The 19203-nt window shown below is 46.0% G+C and overlaps 1 protein-coding gene and 1 non-coding gene across 2 annotated transcripts in view; both read left to right on the top strand.

Moving 5' to 3' along the window:
• The window catches only part of MTARC1 (mitochondrial amidoxime reducing component 1), a 33946-nt gene extending 26513 nt beyond the window's left edge, over positions 1 to 7433 (top strand). The window contains exon 7 of the mRNA XM_041773801.1: positions 1549 to 7433. Coding sequence (XP_041629735.1) covers positions 1549 to 1675 — 127 coding nt within the window. The 3' untranslated portion in view covers positions 1676 to 7433. The remainder of the gene's footprint in view (positions 1 to 1548) is intronic.
• A 5825-nt stretch (positions 7434 to 13258) lies between these two features.
• Positions 13259 to 13383, top strand: LOC121472424. The gene has a single exon (XR_005982902.1). It is a non-coding gene; the product is annotated as a U6atac minor spliceosomal RNA (small nuclear RNA).
• Positions 13384 to 19203: the final 5820 nt, after the last annotated feature.

Raw genomic sequence — 19203 nt, 5'->3', positions numbered from 1 at the left:
TATGTTTTAAATATAAATATGATGTAAAATTGGAGCTAACCTCGGTGAGAAACTGAAGGAAGACTTTTCCCAGGTGGAGGGGACATCGGGAGAATCTCGCCACGACATTCCCACACACCTGCCCCTGTGCACTCTTCCTGGGGCCGCTGGTGTTGTCTGTTGGACAGAGCTGTTCTTTTTTTTTAGTTAATTAATTAATTATTTAAAGATTTTATTTTATTTCATTATCCATGAGACACACACACACAGAGGCAGAGACATAGGCAGAAGGAGAAGCAGGCTCCCTGTGGGGAGCCTGATGCGGGACCCGATCCCAGGACCCTGGAGGCAGATGCTCCACCACTGAGCCACCCAGGCCCCCTCATGCTGGTTCTCATGGGGCTTTTACTCACCCGCACAGCTATCCATTCCACAAGTGATTCTGGGTCACTGGTGACCATGGGCCCCAGCGCTGGGTGTGAGCAGGATAAGTTTGTCACAACTGCTGCTCTCCAGGGACCCTCTGTCTTGCAGACGGACAGACAGGTGCCCTGACTGTAGGCTGAGGCATGTGAGCGTTCCGGGAGCAGGCAGGGAGGTCTCAAGCTTCCCTCCTACAGATTGTGGGATGTGAGTCAGGCCTTGAAGGGAAGGTAGGATTTTAACACGTGGGGGAGTGGAAGGGAGGCATCCCACAGGCCTCTTGGAGTCTGTAATATGCGAAGCAAGACAAGAGGACATTGAGGAATCTAGGGGAGAGCTCTGCAGGTGCAAGGGAGGGGCAGAGGGTGACAGGTTGGAAAAAGCTGCTGGGCCAGGTAGAGAGGCTTGCACACCCCGCTGAAGAGCTGGAATGTTCTTTTTTGGGCACTGGGGAACCATTGACAGTTCCTGAGCCCAAGCCTGAGAAGACCAGAGCAAACCTGAGGAAGTAATGTGGCGTAGTACCAACAATGAATTAAAAGTCGGGGAGTGGAGAATGGGGAAAGGAGGCCGGTGAAGAGGACAAGAAGTTGTGACAATGGTCTGAGTGTGCTGGAAGCAAGGTTGTGGCCGTGGGAGAAACAGCGAGCGAATTCAGTGATACGGTGCAGGAAGGACCTGAGGACTTGGCAACTATGGACAAGCGGTGGAGACTGAGGGGTGTACTAGATGCTTCCAGGGTTCCAAGCCTGAGGGACTGGTAGGATGGTGGCTCTGGTGACCAACATGGAAGAGCCAGGAGGAGAGATGCCAGGGAAAAGGAAGGTGGTAAAGTGTGTCTAAACATTTCAAGTCCCTCATTGCTTCATGCTGAAAAAGGGAATGTTCCATGGGGGAAAGATGTGGGGGTGTGGCCATCAGGTGCACTTCGGTAGTTTGTGCCCTGGGCTGACTGCTCACCGCACAACTCCAGGGGGCGTTGTTCTGTTAGACTCTGGTGGGAATGACGCTGTCTGGAGTGGGACCACCTGGCGGGCGGCCCTGTTGGGTTGGGGGGTTGGACATTTACTTGAGCTGAGAAGGAATCATATGCTGTTGGAGCTCTTGCTTCTGTTGTGACTCATCGTGATCTTCCTACTCTTGCAGTTATCGTCTGTGTGACCCTTCTGAGCAGAAGCTGTATGGAAAGTCACCACTCTTTGGGCAATATTTTGTTCTGGAAAACCCAGGGGCAATCAAAGTGGCAGACCCTGTGTACCTACTGGGCCAATGATGGGAATCATGTCCTGGAAGATCAGATACCTTTAAAAAAGTGTCCTCAAAAACACCAACACTGGAAGCACAGTTCTGGAACTGACACCTCAGCACTTTCCTTAGGTCTGTGACTTCAGGTTTTTGGTCTTTCGGATGTCCTTGTGCCTCAGTGTTCCTCAGTGTCTTTGCACAAGGTGAAGAAATACAGTCTTGATAACTTAAGAGGACTTCAGTAAGTCATTTAAGTGACAAGACAAAATTCTAAAAATCCCTTGTGTAACTACGACTGTGGGATTCATTTTCCTTCTTTTCCATTTAGCCATCCAGAGGGCTAACCTCCCTCATCTCAATACCACTCTGTAGGGAAAGAGAAGAGAAGAGCAAGGGGAAAAGTGGGCAAGAGAGAAGAATGTTCTGGAAGAATGCGATGGGAATGAACTAGCTCCCCAAATAAGGCCTAGAGTGTCACATCGCTCTTCTCCTTGGGCCCTAGACTAGCTTTTGAGAAGCCTGACCTTCAGGAAACGCTTGAGATGTTACTTTTGCATAGATCACGGCTAAGATCTGGCCCTCTTGCATCTCAGACAATGTCCCTGAGGATTTGATGGATTCTTCGTAGCACACGGTGTTTCTGGGTTGGAGAATGGCAGACAGGTTAGGGTAGAAAGTCAACTCATGAGAGCAGCGTTGCTGTCAGACCCTGATATGGAACGTGTGAAAAGCAAGACACAAACTTCCTCACCTTGAGACAAAATATCAGATACATCTTGGTTTTCCAAAAATTTTCCAACATAAGACAGTGGGCAGTAGCCCTAGCGAGGGGAAGACTGCTAGTTCCATGTTGTCTGAGGTGCCCTTTAATATCCCCCAGGGAAATGATGGCGCCCCCTTGGCAGAGGAGCAAAAAGAAGCCAACTGGAGAGCATGCCACCTAGTGGTGTTGACTGATAGCTCAGCCCATGCTGTGGAAAAGATTGAAAAAAATACTGTCGAGGGGTTTTAATATTCCATTCCTGAATTTTTTTTTTTTTTTTTATAGAAGTGAGGGGTATCCCCTCCAGGTGCTCTTTGCTTCTCAGTTATAGGTATTTTATTTCCTAAAATCTCTCAGAAGGGTGGCTGTGCTGTCACAAAGCCCTCCAGGATCCTTGCTGGGCCCGTCAACTCATGACTGGGTACGCCTCTTCACATTGGGGGTGAGAAGGTTCTTAGAGTCCATGGATGAGAAGCAATGTGATTTTGTGATCTGAAATAAACCACCGAAAACCTTTCAAAGGAGAAAAGGAAAGCATGTTCTAGTTCATTAAAAACCAGTATCGAATCTTTCTACTGATCCAATGATTTAACTCTAAGATCTGATGAGCCATTTGGCATTTTGTTCTTAGGAAGCTGACCAAATCATGAAAAAATGTTCCCAAACTGTAAGTAAATGGAAGCTACTTTGACTAGTTTCAGATCTTACTAACTTCTTGGCACAGAAATCAGACTCTGAGGCTGACTGATGTGAACGGGCAATAATTCTGCTGCCTGACCAGGGCCCGGGCTCTTACAAATGGACCTGCTCACACACGGCTTCCCCAGGCGAACACCCATCTTTGACGGGCTGTCAAGTGAACATGCTTTTTACCAAAAGCCGTGCATTTTCCACATCGGGTTTATAAAAGAGGATAGTAATCATTGGAATCTAGCTGAGCTCTGAGGTAACGTTAGAAGTTAACAGGTGCACACGTATATGTTTTCTGGTTGGCGGATGATCGCAGTATGTTTTCCGCACACATGGTGTGAAGCGGAGAATGAAAACGATTAATCGGGTGATCTGGCCCATCACCTTCCCTGATAAATCCACTTAATGCTGAAACTACAGATGACTTGAAGCAAAAATAAGAGTTCAGCGAGTCACGTTTCTAATGGGACTTTGGGAACCCATGACAGGATGCACACAGGATTTAAGAAACTGTGTGAATATTGACTCTGAGGGTGGCCAGTGGTTAGGCACCAGTGAGAAACCCAAGGTTGGTTTGGTGGCTGTTCCCAGAGATTTGTAATCAGTGGCCAGCTGAATGCCTTGGACCCAAATTTCTAACCCTTTGTGAATAGTAACATTGACTTCCCCGGTGACCCATTCGGTGTCAAAGGCCATACTTCCTGCAGACCCTGTCATTGTCATGCGGAGGGGGTTCCCCGGACACCATCATTTGTCGAGAGTCCCCTTCTGCCCCTCAGAATGTGAGGAAGATTCCTGTCTGGACAGAGAAGTTCCAATGACCTCTAGAATCTCAGAGCAGTTGCCAAGCTTTCCGTCAGCGAGATTTAAAAGCCATTTACTTGTGTTTATTTTATATTTAATGAGTTGGTTCATGCCAAAGGCCGGGCTGATGTCTCGTTCGTTTATTTTGGATATTGAACATTTGGACACAATTCCACTTGAAATATAGGATCGGGAATATAGACGGTCTCAGACTCTCAGAAAGGTCTTACAGCTTGTGGGTGATGGACATTCGAGGTCAAGCCAAAATATCCACTCTTGATGGGTGTTGTGTTTCATTCTGGGTGGCAACTTTGTGCTGTAATCACAGCAGAGAGTTACCAACCAGGAGCTGGAGATCCTGAAAAGAAAACTGTGAGAAAGGCTCTGCCAGGCAGACTGCTCCAAGGCTCACTTCCATGGCTTTTCCACAGAGAAAGTTGGAGCTTCACAACCAGGAGACAGAGTAACGACTTCTACACACAAGGGCAGAAAAGAATCAGATTAGGCCCGACGGAAATCCGGCAGTTGTGTGGCAATGAGAGATCCTCCTGTCTTTCTGCCCTTAGAGCTGTGGGGGCAAGGTGAGGAGGTGTGCTTGTTGGGGGCTGCCAATTTGGTAAGAGTGTGTGGAGGCCAGGTCAGCTTGTGACTTTGGGAAACTATCTGTGAGGCTGTCACCGACAGTGATGGCAGGCCGGAGCTCCTGGCATGTGTCCCCAGAATTCCGATAGTGTCACAGATTGTAGTGGTCCTTGATGGTGGAGAGCAGGTGGTCAAGAGTCACTCAAATGGCTGGAGCGCCTCTCACACCAGGCTTCGCTTGTAGGTCTAACCAGGGAGTTGGTGCTCTACCCTAACACTACACTTCCCTAGGTTTTGTTTGTCCATGAAATTCTGGAACTTTGCCTTAAAAAGATCCATGGACCAATAACTCTGGGTAGTCCTTCAGGCCTCTCTTTAGGATTTCTTCAAAGGCCTAGCAACTCACTGGAGGCTTGGGACCTGCACTGAAGAGTTCTGTTTAACACTGTCCTTCCCCAAACTCATATCTGATGGCCTCCTGAGAAACGTGTTCTGACCCCCAGATCTCTAGAGGGAGCACCAGCCAGGGGCAAGGAGTCACGATGAGCAGGAGTGGTGCCCCCATGAGAAGGCTGAAGAAGTTAAAAGAGCCCCCAACCACATGAAGGAGACCTCTCGAGATGCTTCCTCTTGTCTTATCCCTGGTCCCTGGACTGAGGCTTAAAAGGCTAAAAAAGGAGGTGTGACGAGAGCGTCTTAGACCAGCTCTCCTCTCATGGGCCTTGGGGAGATGCATTCCTTTCCTGTGACTCATTTTCCAAACTTGCATTCATGGGTGGATAGGGTGGTGGATCAGGGTTGAGGGGGTGGACACAGACTCTAGCCTTGGCCTCACAACAGCACCACACTAGTTCTCCAGGATGCTTTACGCACCAGGGAGGGGCACTATCTTCCCATCTGTTAGCTTTTCCTTTCCCTTGTGACGTGTCAACTAGAATTGCTCCCCACTACATTCAGCAGGACGACCCCAGGGATCCTATTGCCCCTGCCCATACAAATATACTCACTTTATCCCACGATCTTACATTTGCAAGAACAGTGTTTGCTTCTACCACTTTCTTAGAAATGGACAAGTGAGTTAAGATAGTGTCTGAAGTTGCCCAATTTCAAGCAAGAGGAAGAATCTGGTCGAAGGATTCAACAAATGCTCTTGGAATTGGGATAATAGAAGTGTACCTGAGGTATCCCTTTGTCTGCTTTGACTGTACTCTATGCAGAGGAAGGGGCCCAGGCAGCAGCTTTGACGGTGATCCTGTCCTCCCTCAAAACAAAGCTGATAGGGGACCGGCCATCTGGTCCTGTCCTCTTTGGCCTAGCTCAGAAAGAAGAGTTGCCCTAATCACATTATTAGTCTTCCTGGACAGGCTGTAGTAACCAAAGGGGCTGAGAAGTATCTTCTCATCTAGCTTCTTCCAAGGCTGATTTGGATGGGTAGGTCAAGTTCACTAATGTTGGCTATTGACCAACCTAATCTATTCACCCTTGGTGGTCCTTGGTCATGTTCCCCTACCCCCACAGAGCATTCTAGACTGCTTTTCCTCCTACCTCCCTCATGAAACCCACGGCCCCTGACTCTTTCCCTTCATTTCCTGCTCTATGCCTTCTCCCAATTCCCGACCGGTATTCCAGACTCCGGTTCTGGTAGTACCTTGTGGGATGGAAGTTAAGGCTCACTTCTCTCTCTCTCTCTCTGTCTCTCTTTGGGATTTGCTGGGAGTATTGTAAATAAAGTCTTGTCATAATTATTTCTGATTAATATTTTTACACCTGATGAAGTTTCAAAGGGATGGGGTTTACTTGGCCTAGGGGAGGGGCACCTTCCAGATGACTTGCCCAGCAATTAAAGCGGCTTGTTAGTTGGAGGCCCAGGATGGCCGAGGACAGCTGGAGAGCTCTTCTCTGCAAGCAGCTCTGGTTAACATCAACCGGGAAAGCTCTTTGTAAACACATGAATAATTGATCGTCCAGCGCTCACATAGCTACTGAGGATCTGAGCCTGTATGACTCATTTGCAAGCCATTCCTGTCGTCTGGATGCCATAACATTGGAGGAATGATGATCGTTTCTTGGAGATTCTTCTGTGGCCAGAGTTGCCAAGACCAAGGCTGTAATGGTTTGTTATGATGACCTTTGTTATTCCATTAGACTCAATTGCTTTAAAAAATGATGTGTGCATACTTTAGGAACGTTTTTACCCTTTACGTTGACCTGACATCATAGTTTATATTACAAAATGTATTAATGACAGAGGAGTGTTTTCATGTCCCAAGGACAAATTTTAACAACCATAATCTGCCCTTAGTCATCATAAATATAAATGTATTGGTCAAACAGATCTCGTTAATGTGGCCAAGATAAATGCAAGTCTATATTTTAAGGCATTTGAAGTTCTAGAGAATAGTTGGAGCTTTTTGTGGGGCTAAGAGATCTTGTATATGTGCTATCAAAAGGCTGAGAAAGTTAACATGCTTCCCCCTCTGGTTTTTCCTTGGACAGATATAAACGTCTTGGGGATGTCAAGTAAGATTGTTCACATAGTTTCTGGCCTCCGTTAATGCTTGGTGGGGTGAAGCTTAGTTCTTAAAGCTGTATTCTTTTCATGATGCTCTCAGTGCTTCTGAAAAGAAACAAAATAAAGATTTGAAGACTTAGCAATGTGTTGCTCAACCACATTTTCCTGTATTACACGGTGCCTTGAAGTTTTAATTATATTAGTGCCCCCTGCCCCACCAGCTCGCTTCCTGTAGGAGGAGCCCCTTTTCAACAGATGTGTGGCTGACATTTTGCAATCTATATGCTGGCAGATGGTGTTCTGGGCATGGACTGGAGGACCGGGTGAACCTTTGTCTTCCTCTCCATTACACCGTGCTCACAAGCATTGGCCGTTGCTGTTGGTGTCCACATTTTAAGCTTCTCAGGCAGAAAATAAATCCTTGTTTAGAATCCCTTTTAGCCGTGTTCTTATTTTGAACCATGACAATGTGCTGAAGGCAGCAATGCCTCAACTGCTGCTCTGTGGGAGAGCAGACTGCAGGGTGAGGTGGTCTCCCCTAAATATGGTAAACACGGTGCCATAATTAAACTCTGGATTGTGATCACCTGGCAATGACGGGTGAATGCTTCAAATAAAACCATTTGTGCTTCTTCCCTTAGAAGCATCTTCTAAGAAGAATTTTTCCATTCTGAATCTGTTATGGCTTTTGGTAGCACCACATGTTGGGCTTTGGAATCATGATTTTGCCTCGATAGCCTCTCTGGGTATGGGGATTGAATTATTTTCTAAATTTGAGGGTGTGGAGATAGTTCTTTTGATAATCTCCTGTGTGTTTTAAACATTTTGATCCATTTAGAGAGTGAGGCACATACACCCAGGTTCATAGCAGCACTCTTCACGATGGCCAACAGGGGGAAGCAACCCAAGTGTCTGACGATAGATGAGTGGAATAAGCAAGAGGTAACAGATGTACAGAATGGAATGTTATTCAGCCTTAAAAAGGAAGGAGATTTTGGCCCATGCCGCTGCATTGAAGACATGATGCTAAGTGAAATAAGTCAGTCACAAAGGGACAAATACTGTATGATTCCAATCATAAGAGATACCTCCCTGACTATAGTCAGACAGACTTAGAAGCAGACAGTAGAAAGATGGCTTCTGGGACCCCGGGGAGGAGGAATGGGAGTGTTACTCTTTACCGGGGACACAGTTTCAGTTTTGTAGGATTTATTTTTTTATTTTTTTAAAGATTTTATTTATTTATTCATAGAGATGCAGAGAGAGAGAGAGAGGCAGAGACACAGGCAGAGGGAGAAGCAGGCTCCATGCAGAGAACCCAACGTGGGACTCGATCCAGGGTCTCCAGGATCACGCCCTGGGCTGCAGGCGGCGCTAAACCGCTGCGCCACCCGGCTGCCCAGTTTTGTAGGATTTAAAGAGTTCTGGAGATGGATGGTCGTGATGATTGCACAGCGGTGTGAATGTATTTAATATCACTGACCTATACACTTCAAAGTGGCTAAGAGAGTAAATTCGAAGTGATGTGTATTTTGCCACAATTAAAAAATAGCAATAAAAAAAGATAAAAAAGTGGGGCACATCAGAGACTTGAAGTTGATTTAATCCAATCTCCAAGGCCCCTTTTCTGGAAATAGCCTGCCTGTAATCACTGAGAGAACCCCACCCCCATCCAGAACATCAAGAACTCTTGCTGAGACTAAGAGAATAAGAAAGCGAAATGTACTGACTTTAAACTTTGAGTGAAGGTGAGATAATTTAACTTTGGACTTCCATTTTTTTTTTGTTTTAACTTTTTTGGACCTTAACTTCTTTGGGTTTTTTAAAGATTTTATTTATTTGTTTTAGAGAGAGAGCTTGCAAGTGGGGAGAGGGGCAGAGGGAGAGAAAGAATCTCAAGCAGACTCCCCTGAGCACAAAGCCCGATGCAGGGCTCAATCTGATGACCCTGGCTGAGATCATGACCTGAGCCGAAATCAAGTCGGGTGCTCAACTGACTGAGCCACCCCAGCGCCCCTGGACGTTAACATGTAAGGGGATTTCATTTTGAGCTTTGGAGTCCCTGATAATTTGATATTTTGAGAGGAATTAAGTTCTAATGTAGATCATCTGGCTGCTGGTGTTTTATTGTTGGGGTGCCTTTATAATACCATTGGGTATCACTGCCTAATTTCTTTCTTTCTTTTTAAGATGTCATTTATTTATTCATGAGAGACCCAGAGAGAGAGGCAGAGACACAGGCAGAGGGAGAAGCAGGCTCCCTGTGGGGAGCCTGATGTGGAACTTGATCCCAGGACCCTGGGAAAACGACCTGAGCCAGAAGCAGACATTCCACCACTGAGCCACCCAGGCGCCCCATCACTGCCTAATTTCTAATAGGTTATATTGGCTGATGAGGCTGGAAATAGATTGAGATGGAAAAATAGAAGAAACTACATGCTTTGTCTTGACTACAGAGAAGCCTTGAAGAACATAATGTACTATACTGACCTAGCTCAGGAACTTAGAGGGCAAAAATCCATACTGCCTGCCCAGGAGGATCTGGAGGGGAGCTGTGGCTGGTGTTGGGGGCGTGCTGAAGATACTGTCCCACTTCCGGTTGACCACAGGCACAATGGGTAAACACGATGGGGTCCCAAGAACAAAAACAATTGAGGAATTTTGGGGCAGAGATAGTAACTTCCCAGCAATAAACTGCTTCAGTATTAAAATGGCACATAACCCTAAGGTACGGGAATGAAGGATGTTAATTTGTCTTGGCCCCTCTCTTTTTCTTCACACTGTCCTACTCAGGAGGGACCCGAGTGGCAAATTTGGGAGCAGTAGTTGAGCTCTGCCCCTCCTCCTCCACCTTTCTTCTTGGGCTCTGCTCATTTTCGAAGAACAGTGTCCTGGGCCTCTTTGAGCTGGGAGATGAGCTTGGTTGGGACCCAGCCCTGGTTGGGAGAAGCCTGTGGGTCTATCGAGTACTGCCTGAGGTTGTGTGGAGAAACTCAAATGCTGGGATTCAGCCTGAGAAATTCCATTGCTTCTATATTTCTAAACCACATCCTCCAAGCTAACTTTTATCAGTAATAAAATAGATATTTTGATCTAAAACAAGAGGATTTGTCTTTGATCTAAAACCACATCCACATTCTCATTATGCCTTCACATTTGTAGCATGTCATGAAGTCTGCAGAACACTGTTGCCCGCGTTCACTCTTTGATCTTCTGGCAACCCAGGGAGGTTGGATGGATGTGAAAGCTTTTGGTAAGCTGCTTTGGTGTCATAGTCACACGTATCTAATTGCCTAAGTCCTGTCAGTGAACTTGGAAGAGATGAACTAACTTGCCTGTGTTGTAGGTGAAGGGCTAGAATTAGAACCCAAGGCTTCTGGCTTCAAATAATGTGCTCCTAAAGAATCTGTTAGCAAGAATACTTGCAAAGAAGGGTGGTATCTGCAACTGGACACTGGCTTAATCCCAGAATCTTGTTTTGAAACATCTGCTTTATGACTTCATGAAGGGACCTTTAGGATCAGTGTCCATAAGCTCTAGTGTGTATGTAACTCACGTGGGAACCTTGATTAAAGTTGATATTCTTGTAGCTGACACCCAGAGAGGCCGATTGGGGTCCGCAGTGGGGCTAGGGATTCACATTTTTATAAAGACCCAACTGTTCTAAACTCTTATCTGTTTTCTGTAGACCAAGTTCTCACAATCCTCACCCCACTTTAATGTGGGTGTGCTCCTTAATGGTGACACAGACTTGGATGATGGTTTACACTGATGCAAACACACAGAGGCCCTTCTAGCCCTCAGGGTACCCTAGGACCCCCTTCTGGATGCAGTGGCCCTGAAAGAGAGAGGATCTTGGAAGACACCAAACCTACAGCCTGAGCCTCCAAGCAACCGAGTTAACTGCTACATCATTAACTCATCCTGAATTAATTTACCAGGAAGGGGCAATGCTTGGGGCTTCAGTATTGCCTGTGTGTACATGGATGCATGGGGGAGTAAACGAGAAAGTATGTTTTGTAAGAATATTTGCTTCTTTTTTTTTAATCAATTAGTGCCTTTCAATGAATCAACAAATAAGGAGGAGGCCCCAAATACAGCATTAACAGTGTAAAGAGTATGGGAGCCGATGGTATGGTTTAAAAAAATATTTGAAGACAAGGTGAGGATTAGGAATGCTGATGAGTAATTGCTACATTCTCTAAGGGCACAGGGAGATGCTGTGAGCCTACTGGTTTTTCTCTCTTTCTACCTCCCAGCCAAGCTTCAGAGGAAACTCCACGTGAACTGGAAAAGATGAATTTCAAGCTTCATTGAGAGCTCTGAAACCTTAAATCCTTCTTGAAAATAACCTGCCTCTCAGGAATCTTTGGTCCCCCCCCCCCCAAATTATAAAGCTTTTTCCTTGGGCTGTGGAATGGCTGCATTATTAACTATGATTACTTAAGTCTCTGAATAGAAGGATGTAATAAATCTGAAAGTATTTGTTCTGGTTTGTGACTAAGCAAAACTGTATAATATTAAATCAGATGTTGTTATAAACATATGAAATAGCACATTTTTTTCCTAACTTAGGGCATTATGGCATGAAGCTTCTGGGAATCTTAAAAAAATGTTTTTACATTCTTGGATCTTGAGATTGGCTTCTGCTAGGTTTTCTTCTTTCTGAGCACAGATGCCATCTAATAGTGCTTCTGTTTAGATCTCCGTTTTCACAGTGAGTTAGGGAGGTTGAGTAGAGGTGTTCTTACTTCTTTGCAGGCTATTTTCTGGGGTCGAATTGGTGACCCAGGCTCTGTGTGTGTATGTGTGTGTGTGTCCATGTGTGCCTGTCGGGCGGAGAAGATGAATGGCATCTGAGTACCCTGGAATGTTTGGGTTGGAAGGGCTCTTAGACACAAACTAGTTCACCAACCTCCTCATTACCCAGGTCATGTTTTCAAACTTAGGTTCAAACGTGTGGGAGAGAGAAAGCCATAGAAATCTGGAGGTTGGGAGGAATTTTGAAATTCAAGTCCAAGTTTCTAGGTTAGGCCTCTGTTGTCTCTAGCTTTGTTAGAGCAACTGGAAGGTTGTCAGCCAGCCCTGAGTAATGACAGATAATCATGATCCTGTGGAAAGCTCCACGTTCGCCTGTGGACAGTGGTCAGGTTGGCTTTCATTTCGCACCCCAACCCAGTGGTAATGCCTCTGAACGGTGTACACAATCACGAGGAAAAAGCCACCAAGAAGTCAACATAGGGAGGGTTAGAAAGTGATGACAGTGTTTCTTGGGTTGGCACTGATGGGCAGTTTTTCTTTCTAGAGTTTCCAAATAATATTGTTCTTTTATAATTAAGATAATACATTTATACGAAAAATAAAACTACAGCTTCAGAACATTTGTGTATTTAATAATCACCTTTTACAAAGATGAGTTATGATATTTAATGGCATTCTACAAATTATTTAGAGCTACACTGTCCAAGATGGTAGCCATTTGGGGTCACTGACATGTGCCCAGTCCAAATTGAGATATGCTGTATGTGTAAGATACATACAAGATGTCAAAGACTTGGTAAAAATGAAAGAGTGTAGGGTATTTCTGCAATCATTTTTATAAAGACTATGTGTTGAAATGATAACAGTTTGGATAAATAAGGTCAAGTAAATTATTAGAATTAATTTCATCTGTTTCTTTTTTAAAAATATTTTATTTATTTATTCATGAGAGACACAGAGAGAGGCAAAGACACAGGCAGAAGGAGAAGCAGGCTCCATGCAGGGAGCCTGATGTGGGACTCGATCCCTGGTCTCCAGGATCACACCCTGGGTTGCAGGTGGCGCTAAACTGCTGCACTACCGGGGCCGCCCCAATCTGTTTCCTTTTTGTTTAAGATTCTATTTATTCATAAGAGACACCCAGAGAGAGGCAGAGACATAGGTAGAGGGATAAGCAGGCTCCCTGCAAGGAGCCTGATGTGGGACTCGATCCCAGGACCCTGGGATCATGACCTGAGCCAAAGGCAGATACTCAACCACTGAGCCACCAGATGGCCTTCATCTGTTTCTTTTTAATGAGGCTACTAAAAACTTTATTTATTTATTTATTTATTTATTTATTTATTTATTTATTTTATTTATTTATTTATATTTCCTTAAGTCATCTCTGCACCCAATGTGGGGCTTGAACTCACAACCTTGAGATCAAGAGTTGAATGCTCTACTGACAGAGTCAGCCAGGCATCCTGCTACTAGAAAATTTAAAATTACATATGTAGATGCTGTATGAAGGAAAGAAGGTTAGCATTCCCCTTGACAAGGACAGAGAGGCCCTTGGGCCTGTACAACACACACAGAGTTAAGGCATCATCGCCTACTTGGTGGCATCCAAACATCGTTTTGAGAAAGGAGAGTGGTTGCTGAGTGGGTACAAATATCCCTTTGGGGTAATAAACACGTTCTGGGTAGACAGTGGTAGTGGTTGCATAATATTATGACTGTCCTGAACGTCACTAATGATAAATTTTATGTGATGTGTATCTTACCACCATAACAAATTGAGGGGGTGCTTGAGTGGCTCAGTCAGTTGAGCATCCCACTCTTGATTTTGGTTCAGGTCACGATCTCAGGGTGTTGGGATCTGGCCCCCTCGTCAGGCTCCATGCTCAGTGGGGGAGTCTGCTGGAAATTCTCTCTCTCTCTCCTTCGGCCCCTCCCCTGGCTTGCATGTGCTCTCTCTCTCCCTCTCTCTCTAATAATAAATAAATACATCGTTAAAAAATTGCATATGTGGCTCATGTTACAATTCTGTTTTCAACGCTTGTTTCAAGCAAAGAGGTGGGGGTGTGGCTTTGCTGAAAACAGTGTCTCTAGAAACAGAGAAAACAATTGGAGAAAGCAAAGATGGGCTGAAAGCTGGTGGGAGTGGTTGGAACACTTTTCTCTCAAGGCCCCTATCTCTTCATAATGCCTTCCTCGTATCTCGTTCTCCTTTCCTCCCTGCTTGGCCCCCTGCCCACTGCTGGGTTGCTCACTAAGATTACTTTTTCCCTAAAATTCCTCACAGTTTATGTGGCGTTAAGGAGTTAGGAATCTTGAGGGTTGGGAATAAAATACAACACCCAGATCAGGTTCGACAAGCCCTTCCACCTCCCAGATATTGTTGATTGAAAATAAAATCCTTTCTGTGCATCTCTGGAATCCAGCTTCTTCAAAGGAAACCCCATGAGGCAAACTGATGTGTGGAGTTGGAAGTCAGGACAGTGGCTGGGGGGCTCAGGGTTGGGAGGAGGTGGGGCAGCCAGGCCTAGGGGTTGTGGGGGTTACTCTGTTATAGATCTGGTGACTGATGATCTCAGGGTATCCATTTAGTGAAACCCTATTGAGCTTGTGACTTGTGTACTTTTCTGAATGCCCTTTATACTTAGAATAAAAAGTCAAAACAAAACAAAACAAAACAAAACAAAAACCAAACCATCCTGTGAGGTGCATACTTTTTTGAGTGGAAAGGTAAGAGTTCTGGAGTGAGTGAATGCATAGGGGCGGGTGCATGTTCTGTGAGCATGGCTACTGGGGGATGCTCTCTTCCCTTCCTTATGGGACTTGAATTGTCATGACAGGATCACAGAGAATCACAGAGGATCACCCGGACAGGGTGGTCTTTGGAGATCCTTCCCCAGACTAGAGACCTGTGAGTGACCCACCTTGAAAAATTCACCTTCATACCTTATCTCTTGTCTCTCCATCTGGGGCAACCACATGGTCAGAAACCAGGGAGGAGGGGTGTCAAGGGTGAGCTGTTGCTTACCAAGGGACAAGCTCAACTATTGGTGAGGGGGAGACAGCTAAGGACGGTCACATCCATGTGGGAGAGTAGAATTTCTCCCCTGCTTACTCAGCCATCCAGGAGAATGGAATCTTGCCATTTGCAGCGATGTGGATGGAACTAGAGGGTAACTGTGCTAAGCGAAATAAATCAGTCAGAGAAAGACAATAACCATATGATCTCATTCATATGTGGAATTTAAGAAACAAAACAGATGAACACAGGGGAAGGGAAGGAAAAATAAAATAAGATGAAAACAGAGAGGAAGGTAAAGTATAAGAGATGCTTAACTCTAGGAAACAAACAGGGCTGCTGGAGGGGAGGCGGGTGTGGGGGGGTCACTGGGTGATGGGCATTAAGGGGGGCATGGGATGGAATGAGCACTGGGTGTTAGATGCAACTGATGAATCGCTAAACGCTACCTTTGAAGCTAATAATACAGCCTATGCTAATTACACTGAATTTAAATATAAAATTAAATTAAAACATAAAACAGAATTCTTCCCTTGGTGTAAACAGATGCCTGCAAGAACAGGAGGGACCGCTCTGGAGTGAGCAGGCCCTGGCTGCAGTTATCACCTACGGAAATCCTGTGTGGTGGTAAATTCCCCCTGCAGTGAAGCCTGGAGAAGAGATGACAGGGAGCAGAGGGGCCGGGAATGCTAATGGGGGAGCTTGTTAGCCTGATAGCGGCTGGGGAGAGGCAATGGGGGACGTGGCTTGGAGAAGCATACGTGGAAACAGGGAAGGAAAAATAAATAAATGAGATAAGCAACTTCATTTGCTTCCTCCCTTCTTTCTCTTCTATTTTGTGCTGGGGACTGTGGTCTCCCCAGGATCTCCTTTTCTGGGGACAATAGCCTGGAGACTGATTTTGACAACCAGGCCTGGCTCTTCTCTCCCTGCCCTGTGCCCACCCCACTGCAGTGCACTAGCACACCACTGGCTGGATGGGCTTCCCAGAGCCAGCCCCCCAACCCACACCCCCTGCCAGGGCCACCAGCTCAGACCCCGGTCCCCGCCTCTCAAGTACAAAGAACACAAGGTTAAATCAGGGAAGCCCTACCACTTGCCCAGAGCTCGCGCCGTCTAGTGACCCGGGAGAGAAACAGTTCAGCAGAAGTTCAAGTCATGTAATTCAGAGGAACTGTCCTTTGAATGGCATTTTGGGGCTCACATCCAAAATCACGTTTCCCAGTCTGGCCCCTGGGCCATTGCTATCCTGCTCACCTCACCTCCACTCCAGGGAGGGGATCCGTGCCCTGGGCTCCCGTCTACAGCGGTCGATGCCTTTAGAAGCTTTTCTCCATCGCCGGTTTAAGCCCAGGCCAGTGGATTCCCCTTCGCTAGACCTGCCTCCTCAAGCACACTCCTCAGTTTGGAGATGAGATGCGCCAGGGCAGACTCGAAAGGGAGGGGAGGTTGAAAGTCTGTCTACTGCTTAGCTGCCCTGGGAATGTTCTCAGGATAGATTGTGAGGTTCTAGAGGCAGGGAAGAGAACCAAAGCCATTCGCTAGATACTTCTGGAGCACCTACTATGGGCTAGGCACCATTCGTCATGAGTCCAACAGATACACGCACTGCAATCACTAATGAGTCTTACTGTGCATTAGGAGCCTGGCATCAAGCAACTAGCGATACATGTAATTAGTTGCAAGCGTGATGAGTGCCCGAAGGGGAAGTGCAGGGTGCCAAGGGAATGTCTCAGTCGAGCCCTGAAGACTAATGGCTTCAGCCCAGTGCAGGGTGTAGTGGTGATCAGGGTCAGAAGTGGGGAAAAGCATTCCCAGCAAAGGGCACAGACCTAGTGCGTATTCCTGTATGAGAAGGGCCATAATGCCACATTTGGCTTGCCTATCCCCAGCCCGCTCCTAGTCTCTCATCTCAACGCCTCTGGGACTCTGCAAATGTCATTTCTTGACTAGACACAGAGAGACCACGCTGAGTTACAAAACCATTCCAAAATTTGTACATTTTCATGATATGTGTAAAACTTGCTTATTCCCTTTTGCCGCCCCCTTCCTGCCCCTTACATAACTGACCAAAAGAGAAACCCGAAGAAAACACACACTCCCAGAGTTTATTATAGTCATTATGACTCAGACAGATTCGAAGACTAGAATTTAATGGAGTTTTTTCTAACATTCCTTGGGGACTCGAAGGACTTTTTTCCCACCAGCCATTGAAGTAAGATTATAAAAACACATTTCTTTCTTAAAAGAAAAGAGAAAAAAAAAACACCCTTCTGAATTCAAAGTCGGTTAGCCTAAAAGCAGAGCACTTGTTCCATATTTTCATGTCTCCCCACACCTGCCTCTTCCTTCTCCTTCCCTCTTTCTTTATTTCACTGGTAGTAATAAGCGAAATAGAGAAAGGGTTGATTTCAATCTCTTGACCTTGCCATGTGACTTTGGCTAACCCACTTCCCCCGTCTCAACCTCAGCTCTTTCAAATGTAAAACATGGGCATGGATCATGGGACATGGGCATGGATCATGGGACATGGAACCCTAACATTTCTCATTTCTCCTGGGAGAACCTCAACGGAGGGGTACTTCATCCAGCAGCTCCAAGCCCTGTATTGAAAAGCCAGCATCAATGGAAAATCTCCTTTCTCAGGAGAGAAGCTGGAGGCAAGTCCTTCCTCGTCTTCTAGGATCACCTTGGTAGAGCCAATTGAAGTAGGGTTTCCTCTGTTTCAGGTCACCTGCCCTCTCTCCAGCTTGCCCTGTCCCTACATCCACCTGCCTGCGCTTCTAAAGGCCTTTGGAACTCGAGAAATCTCTCCTTAGTTTTCCCAGCTACACCTACTGCCCTCCACATGGATTCCCACTCCTGTGACTGTCCACACCAAGACTCAAATGCCTCCAGGGTCCTGGTCTGTAACACAAATGAGAGAAGATGTCCCGATGAGGTGCACAAGCCCACACATGATAGGAGGGACCACCTCTGGTCTCATGATTGATTGAAGGGGATCTAAGTTTCACTTAGCTCTGACCAGTTGGCATCATTCTGGAATGAGTGTGCAGTGTTGCCAGATAATCTGCCGCTCTTTCAAGAGAATCGGTATCTATAAGTCAAATGTGGCTCAATTTCTAAAAATCATGACAAGGGGCAAAGACAAAAGTCTATGGATCAGATTTAACCTATGGTTGCTGGTTGTGACCTGTGTGTGTAGACACAGCATTGGGTCCTTTATACAGTCTACCTGGTATTTACAAAACCCGTAATACTTATCTGTGCATTCATTCGCATAATTAATATTCGCCACCTACCATGAGCTGGTCCTGCCTAGGAAGATAGGGAGCGTAGGTAACTAAGATGTGATACACTGAAAATTAGGAATGCCAGTGTGACCTTGAGCTTGAGCTGGGCGCAGACTAGCCCACTGATTGTACATCATTCAGGGCTATGAAAGCAAGGAAGGGCCTTCTTGTACCCTACCTCTTTCTCTCTTCCTCAGCTTTAGACATATCTTTGTCCTGGGGCACTTGGGTGGCTCAGTCAGTTAAGTGTCTGCCTTTGGCTCAGTCCATGATCCCAGGGTCCTGGGATTGAATCCCACATTGGGCTCCCTGCTGAGCGGGGAGCCTGCTTCTCCCTCTCCTTCTGCCTCTCCCCCACTCATTTTCTTTCTGTCTCATAAATAAAATCTCAAAAGAAAAAAAAAAAACACTTATCAAAAAAAAAAAAAAAAAAAGGCTAGGGGATCCCTGGGTGGCTCAGCTGTTTGGCGCCTGCCTTTGGCCCAGGGCGTGGTCCTGGAGTCCCGGGATCGAGTCCTGCGTCGGGCTCCCTGCATGGAGCCTGCTTCTCCCTCTGCCTCTCTCTCTCTCTCTCTCTCTCTGTCTATCATGAATAAATAAATAAAATCTTAAAAAAAAAAGGCTAAGGCAAATTGTTTCAAATCAGGTTACATTATTTCTACCCTTTATCCACTGCTGTCCCCTTGTACCCTCCCCCCAAAATAAAGAAGCAAAACCATAGAAATGAATAAGAATAAAAGTTTTATCTCCAAAAGCCAAAGTTATTCATTCATTCAGGATGAGAAACCTAACCATTTAACAGATGAGACCTGTAAAGGGCAGATTTTAACCATCACTATTAGTGGGAAAACCATTGGTCATTGGTTAGGGTTCAGATCACCTGGCTTCCAGTCCATCACTGCAAGTGTGAGATCTTGAGCATACTGCTGACTCTATCTAGGCCTCAGTTCCTCCTCCATCCTAATACCCCACCCTCTTCCCTCATCTCCCTTCTCCCACCCTCAAGTTAAATTAGAGGATTTTCTGACTTGAGGCCTGGCAACTTAGTGGAAGGAAAACATAAAGAAATATGAGCAGGGGCGCCTGGGAGGCTCAGCTGGTGTAAGTGCCCCACTCTTGATTTCAGCTCAGG

Source organism: Vulpes lagopus, chromosome 11, assembly GCF_018345385.1.
Source record: "Vulpes lagopus strain Blue_001 chromosome 11, ASM1834538v1, whole genome shotgun sequence".
NCBI classification, from domain to species: Eukaryota; Metazoa; Chordata; class Mammalia; order Carnivora; family Canidae; genus Vulpes; species Vulpes lagopus.
The sequence above is the reverse complement of the archived record's forward strand: the minus strand, read 5'-3'. Positions and strand labels throughout refer to the sequence as shown.